We start from the raw sequence: 9427 nt of genomic DNA, 5'->3' as shown, positions 1-9427 counted from the left end.
ACAATGGATGACTCTATGAACAAGCTTCAGAGCTTCTCTACACTCTGCTAGAGCTCCTAGGGGAGAGAGAAAGAGGATCGTGGTAAGATATTTTTCACATCAACAGCTGCAACTATTTGCTGCTCATGCTTGAGACCTGTTGGTAATGGCAACCTAATGGTAACTTATGGGTACAAGCTTAAATTCTACAACCAGACCCCCCCCTCTCCTGACATCCAGTCAAAGGGATCTCCATCAGTGACTCCACAAAGGCTATTGCTTTGGATGATGAGTTATCCACCCTTCTGGCTAAGAGGCACATTTGCATGAAACTCAAGGTGTCATGACAGTGTCTCCTCACAGTGACCCCATGGGGGTACAGCGCTATGTTCCATCTAACAGGGAGATTGTAACCACAGATGCCTGTACTTCACGATTAGGTATGGTATGGTAAAGCAGGATGGACCATGGGCGTGGTCTGTGGAAGACTGACACTCATACATCACTGTGCTAGAACTGTGAGCTGTTCACCTAGCTCTCAAGCACTTCTTGCCATATCTGAGGGGCAAGCATGTCCTTGAGTGGTTAAACAACACGTTTATCATATAAACCATCAGGGTGGGACCAAGCTGTCCTATGTCGAAGCCCCGCCCCCTGTCAGATCAGCGTTCAGGTATTGTACCTACCGGGAAAGCAGAACCACATGGCAGACTTCATCAGAAACCTCCATCAGGAGACTGGTGCCTTCAAGGTAGTAAACAATATCTGGAGCATCTTCAGCAGAGGTGGACTTCTTCGCCTCAGAGGCATCAACCTGGTTCTCATTGGCTGAGACGACCAATCCTCTAGGCCAGATGGCTTTCTTTATGCCTTTGGAGGGCGCACACCATTGTTGAACTCCTGTGTGGCCTCTGTCAGACATACAATAATGAACCCAAGATCGCCAACCACTTGTTTCTTGTATTAAAACAGGTTGAAATGGTTTTCTGACTGGTGTGCAAGTCAGGATGAGGATCTGGTACACTGCTCTGTAACTATCCTCGACTTTCTTCAGTTCCTACTGAATTAGGGGCGGTCTTGGTTGATGTTGCAAGTTTATGTAGTGGCAATATTTTGTCAGCATGTGAAGGTCGACCATGGCACACTGGGGAGCCATACCATCTCAGAGACTGCATCTTCCTAGAGCTATGAGAGCTTCAGCAAGGGGTCTTCCCCTGGTGTTGCATGAACTATGTGGGCCCTTATTCAAGTGCTTGGCAACAGAGCTGAATTGATTTACATGACTGTGTTCTGGCTATTTCCTCTGTGACGTGTCAGTGAGCTGCATGCCCTGTTGATCAGTGACTCATGTCTAAGGTACAATTCAAGGTCTCTGTCACTTAACACAGCTTTTCTCCCTATAGTGCTGTCCCGCATTCATCTCAACCTGCCTATTAAGCTGACATGGTTTGGCCCTCTGCCAGGAGATGGGGGGGAGAAGCCCTGAGCTGTTCTGTCCAAAGTGATCCCTGAGGGGCTACACTACAGTTACTGCAGGCATTTGGATGATTGATGATTTCTTTCTCTATGGTGGTCGTCACAGGGGTCGCAACGTCTCCAAACAGTGATTGCCCCCCTGTGATGTCGATATCATTGCCCATGCATATTGGGCAAGTGACTTTCTCCTTCCATCTGGTGTGAGGTGTGGTGTGACTCTACAGCCCTATTCCTGTGAGGGTATTCTCATTTGCCATCAGCCTGGTTAAATTCAGCACAAGTACAATCTCCATCCTCTTCCCGTCTCAAATTTTGCTTTGTGCCCTCACTTCTCATGTTAATTACCGGATTAGCAATTACCGTTTACATTGATAATCAGTAGTGTAATGTCCAGTGGTATCTGTGATGATGGTAAAAAGATGGAGATTGTTACTTTAATTCCACGTTCCACATTTTCATTAATGGCACCCTGAACGTTCTGCTTGTAGGTCTTCTCACTGTTGCTGATTCATTCCATCTGGGATTGAAGAGTTAATTGTGAATAACAGGAAGGAGGCAGACCACTGGGTAGAGGAGCTGGAGCATCATGAGGCAAGGTTGAGAGCTGACTCACGCCAGTGTGGGAGCCTGTTTGGTGCAGAGGGGAACTGAATCATCTAAAGCCTTTCTGAATACTTCATGCATCTGAGGTCATTATCACTCTGAAGAACATCATCATTATAGGTGTTCAGGCAACCGTGCATGTGGCACTGTGTTTTCTGATATTAAGGCAGGGAAAAGATTTGTAAAACACACATCCAAAAATGAAGGAGGAATATTAATGCTGAGTGATATGCCTCATTTCAGACAGGAGGATCTGTGCTGATCTTATAAAAGATGAGAACCAATTTCTTGAAGTCATCTCTATTTTTAGTAGAAATGATCACATTTCAATCCAAGCAGTATGTTTAGCCTTCAATGTGCCATGCATACAAAATCTGAATCAAAGTGTCCATCTGTTAGTGCCAATAAAGGTTCTATTTGCCATGGGTTGATATCAAACTCTGCTATGCAATTAATATTCACAATTATGTACATTCAAATTAGTCTCCAAACACCAAGTATCTGCATGAAAACAAAGCAACATTAAAAGTAAAAAGATACAAAAAAAACTTCAAATTAAACAATATATCTTTTTAAAATAGAATTAACTATTTGACTAACGAGGGTTTAATTATGATTGCTTCATTTTTAACCATAGGCACGGTGTAGGTTGGTGAGGTGTCATAGAAGCAGCTCACACATCTCTTCTGTCCTCACTGCAGCTGATGTTTATGTAAACAAAACCACATTATCCCACAGTCTCCGCAAGGACAGCTTGGTCAAACAAGAAAGACAGGAAAAAAGGAAGAAAATGTTTTTTGTTGCCTCCCCACAGGTGTTAAAGATTGAGTTCCACTGTTTCTTTGGTATGAGACAAAACAACAAATATGCTCATTACATTGTCTTAAGTGAAGTCATTCAGCATGAGCACATTCTTGTGTAATGAGCAAATATGCAGGCAAATCTATTTTTGTTACTGCTACCGAGATCCTGCCTCTTAAAAAAATATTTTTGTAGGTGTGCCTTATTTCCAATGATGAAACCCAATGGATAAAATAAAGTCTAATAAATAAACTGTTTTTAAAAAAAAAATATCAATCACTCTTCAGGAAATAATTGTCATGAAGGTTATTTGACATCTCTCATTTGTTCAGTAGTAATGAAGTGAAAATGTAATGATAGACTAAATGTTTCAAGTGTGCCATCAGTTTTTCTTCACTTTGTACACTCAGCCTATGAACTCATCAGCAGTAGTAGCAGCAGTAGCAGCTCTGCAGTGGCTCTAAGGTGACACACTCATAACTAGGTGAAGATGCAGACTGGATAAATGTGTTAAGGATAGAAATGTCTTGTATGGATAATTTCAATGTTTGTGTTGCACGTAAGCCAGATAAGTAAATATGGGAGTGCAGAATGAGCTAGAAGGTCAGAATGTTCTCCATGTGGTGAATAATGATATTCTGCTGAGCTGTACTGTAATTTTAGGATTCTCAGACTAGCTGCAATTTAATAGGAAGGAAAGGCAGAAAGGGGAAAACTGATCCCCTTAAGAGCTGTGAATTTGGCACACTTCATGTCCTTTGACCCAGCTTCTTCAAGTAAAAGCAAAATTTAAAGAAAAACAAAAGACTTCAAAACTGTTCAGTTCAAGTGAATTCTGTTACACAATACACTGTATTCACCAATAAGGCAAAAAGGACTTAGACTGAGTAAAAAGTGCTTCTTGAGTTCCCTGTCCATGGTGGCATAGTATGATTCGTGTGTAGTCAAAGCACTGGGAGTTCTGGGAGTTCCCACTCATCTGCATTGTCAAAATGAACCAGCTGAGTCAGGACATGTGCTCCCCTCCTCCACATGCCCTCCCAACTCCTGTAGACTGTTCCCTCTTCCTGTGAGCTGTTCTCAGGGGGACATATTGAGGAGCTGAGTGGATTTATTGGGATAATTGATGGCCAGGCTGATGGCAGCGATGTTCTTCAGCGCCTGTATCATAAAAAAATAAAGATATAAAGCCTGAGTAAAATACTGAAGCACAGAGGCAGAGAAAAGTAAAATGAATGTGCAGCTCAATAGACATTAAATGAAAAGATTAACTGAAATTCCATGTACATTAAAATCAAAGTGCTTGAAATAAGCAAATCATTTAAATTTTCATGATTAAAGAAACAGTTATGTGGGTGATGTGAAGCAGGATTGTATTACAGTGCCTTCCTTGGATGAGTTCTACTGTTCATGGTTTTCTAAGAATTAAATGAAATGAAGCGTGTCTTTTTCAGAAAGCCAACAGCTGATGTCTGTGCTGTCTGAAGCTGATTCAAGGATGTCATGATCAGACACAAAAGTGGCTGAAGGAATAATTGATGTGAGATGAATAAAAGAAGCAATGAATGCTGCATCTCCAATCCATCTAAAACTCTGTTTTAGACTGGCTGACTGACATTGATTCACATTCTCTGATGCAGCAGATCAATGAGTACAGCACCATAAAAAATGCTAAATACATGAGGACAGGTGGTGTGGCTGGCAATGATATTTCTGCCACAAAGAAAGGAAAATAAGCTTTGTGTGGGTGGGGAACATCTCTTTGTGAAGCAGCTATGTTCGATATGCATGACAAAATCAGGAAAAGTGTCAAATTTAGAGGTTAAGGCTAAAATGTTGAGAAATCCACAACAGTGATCCCTCACCCCTTCAAATTTATATATTTTCTCTTTAAATAAAGAAATAGCTGCCTACAAACTGCTGCTGGAAATGTTAGGGATAGGGGCAGTAAAACAAATGTCAGCTCCAGTAAGCAGTGGTTTTCTACAAATATAATCTTGGACTCAGTATCACTGTCATTAGAATACTTATGGCTACTGTAGAATCTGATGTGTTTGGCTCTGACAGCTCAACAGAACATCATTGCCCCACTTCCTCATGTCCACTTAATGACCTTCAGGTACATCTGTTGCGTTAAGGGTGCACAGTGCAGAGAGCAGCGTGGCATGCTTTGCCACAAAGTCAATGGCCTGTAATTAATAAATACATTAGTCCTGAGTGACTAGGAACCCATAACAAATTCAAAATAAGTGGAGGAGGCGGAGGTGGAGGAGTGGAGTTCTTCTGGGTGTAAACAGCTTGGTGATTCGTTACAAAGAGCCACTTACTGCAAGCCCACTCACATCAGCACCACAAGATCTTTCAATCAAAAGGACAGTCAGTACATTTGCAGTTTAATCAAGCTATGCTTAAAATTAGACTATGGCGTCTCAAAATTCAGTCCTTTTCCCAGTTTACATGCAAATAAGATAAGCAAATAGATGCCGGGAAGATGTGCTCCTCCTCGAGACTGGGAGGGCGATATGTATCTTTTTAGCTAATTAATACGGCCACCTTTTGTGTTGTCACATTATAAACAACAAGCCAGGCAACAGGAAGATGGATAAGTGCACAGCTTCTTTCATTTCGTACATATATGCTTTACTTATTTTGCAGATAAGTTGCACACTATTCCTTCTCGCTCCTCCTGCATTTGGCTTTCTTGGATGTTTTTGATCCGGTGTCATACCCAAGCCTGGGTGTTGTGGAGCATGTGCACATTCTTGGTCTAGTTTAAGGTGTATACATGCCGGGGGAAAATGATTTCCTATCGCTTTATCTAGGTGTTTTATGGGATGTGAAGAGCACTAATATCAGTTGAACTAAAGCATTTACATGCACTTCAATTCTCCAGTTAAAATCAGATTGAGGCATTCATTTGTTTTTTAAGTGTTGTAACCCCTTAACTGGCCCCATACCTGAAGGTAAGAAAATCAAGGTGGGACTAATATGTAACAACATGAAAGAAGAAAAACAGAATTTATAGTTAGAAGCACAGAAACAGTTGAATTTAAGTCTTACTGCAGCGGTGTGATCGCGGAGCTGCTCTTCAGTGGTCATGGCTAACAAGTACTGATGGAGGACGCCTTGGGCCTGGAAAACACATGAAAGTCTGGTGAAACTGTTTATAGATGCAGCTCGTAAAGAACACAAAATAATCACCAAGGCCTAATAGTGGTCATGAGTAACATTAACAAAGACAAATAACCCAAGCAGGTTGCATAAGGTATGGCTTCAGCGAGAAATGAACCTGTTTCCTGGATAACTTTTCTCTCAGTAGAGTAGTATTTATGAACTCTCAGTAAAGTAGTCCAGATACGGATACTCTTAGCATTAAGTGTCACTGCGGAATGTCAAAATGATCATTTGTAATTTAAAAAAAAACTGAAGGGAGCTTCCATGAAAGTCTTACAACACAGACATACCTCTGCTTACATACGCATGAGTGGCTGGAACACACAGATAAGACTATAGAGTGACTAATTTGGCCAAATGGATATTTTAGCAGTGGTCCACCATTCATCTCACAGAAAGTCTAGCGTTTTAGCAGGGAAACATTCTAGGATCATTTGTACTGTCATTAGAGCATGATATAGTTTGTTTCCTAAATATAACTTTTACTTCCTGCGGTGGATAGTTCATTGAGTCTCAGTGGAACCAGCCGTTTTGAACTCTATGTGCTTTCAAAGAATGAGCTCCAAATGGAATGTGAACGTCAGTGTGAAAGTCTAGCCCTTTAAAAATAAGACAACATTTCGCTCGGTCCTAGTATGGCCACAGAAGAGTTTGTGATGTGACCAGCCAACTTGTTAATTTCCCATAATGTTAAAGCAGAATCAACACAGAATCAACACCCTATATATATATATATATATATACACACACATACTGCTCACAAAAATTAAACAGGGCAGTGTCTTAGGAACAAAAGGATGCCAAGTCTTTTAATGGAAATAAAAGTTTTCAGCCTACAGAGGGCTCAATTGTGTAGACACCATAAAATCAGAGTGAAATGAAGATGTGGCAGGCTAGTCCATTTTTTCCAAAACTTAATTTCTGCAACTCAAAATGCTTTTCAGTATCTTGTGTGGCCCCCACGAGCTTGTATGCATGCTTTACAACATGCTCAACGTGCATGCTCCTAATGAGACGACGGATGGTGTCTTGTGGCATTTCCTCCCAGATCTGTGTGAGGGCATCCCTGAGCTGTTGTATAGTCTGAGGAGCAACCTGGCGGCGCCTAATGGACCGAAACATAATGTCCCAGAGATGTTGTATTGGGTTTAAGTCAGGGGATCGTGAAGGCCATTCAATTGTTTCAATTCCTTCATCCTCCAGGTACTGCCTGCATACTCTTGCCACGTGAGGCCGGGCATTGTCGTGCATTAGGAGGAAACCAGGACCTACTGCACCAGCGTAGGGTCTGACAATGGGTTCAAGGATTTCATCTCGATACCTTATGGCAGTCAGAGCACCATTTCCTCGGCAATAGAGGTCTGTGCGTCCCTCCATGGATATGCCTCCCCAGACCATCACTGACCCACCACCAAACCTGTCATGTTGAACGACGTTGCAGGCAGCATAACGTTCTCCTTGTCTTCTCCAGACTCTTTCAGGTCTATCACAGGTGCTCAGGGTGAACCTGCTCTCGTCTGTGAAAAGCACAGGGCGCCAGGGGCGGACTTGCCAATTCTGGTGTTCTTGAGCAAATGCCAGTCGAGCTCCACGGTGCTGGGCAGTGAGCACAGGGCCCACTACAGGACATCGGGCCTTCAGGCCACCTTCATGAAGTCTGTTCGTAATTGTTTGGGTAGAGACATTCACACCAGTGGCCCTCTGGAGGTCATTCTGTAGGGCACGAGCAGTGCTCAGCCTGTTCCGCCTTGCACAAAGGAGCAGGTATCGGTCCTGCTGAGGGGTTGAGGACCTTCTACGGCCCTGTCCAGCTCTCCAAGAATAACCACCAGTCTCCTGAAATCTCCTTCATGTTCTGGAGATTGTGCTGGGAGACCTTCTTGCTGCAGCACGTGTGGATGTGCCATCCTGGAGAAGTTGGACAACCTGTGCAACTTCTGTAGGGTTAAGGAATCGCCTCATACTGCCAGTAGAGATAATTACGCAAGCCAAAATCAGCACGAGTGGAAAACCAGCCAAAAAAGATCAAGAGGGAGAAACTTGAAATGACCTCCACATGTAAAACCAGTCCTGTTTTGAGGGTTTTCTAATTGTTGCCACTGAAGTGCACCAGTTGTTAATTTCATGAACACCAATACAGCTGAAATTGATTAATGAGGCCCTCAGCTGCTTAACCAACCAGAAAATTATCAGACAGGTTTAATTCAATTCATGCCAGGCCCAATAAAAAAAGTGTTCCTTTAATTTTTGTGAGAAGAGTGTGTGTGTATATATACAGCATATATATATAGGGTACACCCCTTAATGAGTCCCCAGCCAATCGCAGGGCCCTGCGTGAGCATTTAGGGGTGTGGTACCTTGCTCAAGAGTACCTTGGCAATGATCTGAAGGTGTCCTAGGACATACCCCTGCCACATGCCCCTGCAACCAGATCAACTCACAAGTTTTGTCCACACCAGGACTTCAAAAGAGAGCCCTCTGCTTCTCAGGTAAAACCACATTAGATTTTTCCTAGTAATTTAGTTTTATGAGATATATTATAAGCTTTTACATCTCAGTATTTAAATGGAACTGAAGAAAATCCCCAGTAAAATTGTTGTTACAATTAGTTGCTGCTGCCCCCTATGGTCATCAAAAGAAGCTTCTCGCGAGCTTCAGGATGAGATTACACAATTTAAAGATGTGATTTTACTGTCAGATCAGCATTAGAGACATTCCATCCTAGCACCTTTTGGTTCAGTAGCATCTACAGATGATTCCTCAATGATATCATATTTATAATTGTGGTCTTCTGTTAGTTAAGCATTATAAATGAGTGAGGCACAAAGGGAACCTCTTCCAAACACGGGCCCATCATGGCCCAGCCTGGCAGATGGCAGGGCGGTCTTTGGAATATATTCTCTCATCTTCAATGAGAGACAATTGCAGAAAAATAGAAAAGTCTGATAAAGTATTCATTTTGTTGATTTTATGCACATCAATCAGATGTTTGCAGGCTGATACGTGTATAACTAACAAACAACTGAAAGGAATGCAGACTAACAAATGCTGTCCTCATCACCGTCAGTCGACAATGCAGTCAACACAGAAGAGAAAAATAAAATCATCTAGCTAAACAAACACCTACAAGGAGCCATGGCCCACATCAAATGTTACACTGTATTAGTGGAAAATGTGTTCTGCATGTACAGAGTAAAGTGTACGTCTGTGTGTGTGAGCCACTCACAACAGCATGGGCTTCTGCAATGAAGAAGAGTTCAGTGAGAGCTCTGTGAAGAGGAAGCAGCACAGTGATACTAGTGGGATCCTGGCTCAGGCTGTTTTCCATTGACATGAAGAGTCGCCACAGAGGTCGTAGTAGAGTCAGTTCACATGCTCTGAAGAGCAAACACAT

At 42.4% G+C, this 9427-nt stretch overlaps 1 protein-coding gene across 1 annotated transcript in view; it reads right to left on the bottom strand.

Moving 5' to 3' along the window:
• Window positions 1-2342: 2342 nt before the first annotated feature.
• The window catches only part of zzef1 (zinc finger, ZZ-type with EF hand domain 1), a 29551-nt gene continuing 22466 nt past the window's right edge, over window positions 2343-9427 (bottom strand). Inside the window, exons 52-54 of the mRNA XM_011611147.2 lie at window positions 9260-9410; window positions 5920-5991; window positions 2343-4020 (exon numbers count right to left, since the gene is read on the bottom strand). Coding sequence (XP_011609449.2) covers window positions 3940-4020; window positions 5920-5991; window positions 9260-9410 — 304 coding nt within the window. The 3' untranslated portion in view covers window positions 2343-3939. The remainder of the gene's footprint in view (window positions 4021-5919; window positions 5992-9259; window positions 9411-9427) is intronic.

Source organism: Takifugu rubripes, chromosome 15, assembly GCF_901000725.2.
Source record: "Takifugu rubripes chromosome 15, fTakRub1.2, whole genome shotgun sequence".
Taxonomy (NCBI): Eukaryota; Metazoa; Chordata; class Actinopteri; order Tetraodontiformes; family Tetraodontidae; genus Takifugu; species Takifugu rubripes.
Note: the sequence above shows the minus strand (reverse complement) of the source record. Positions and strands in the feature narration are given on the sequence as shown.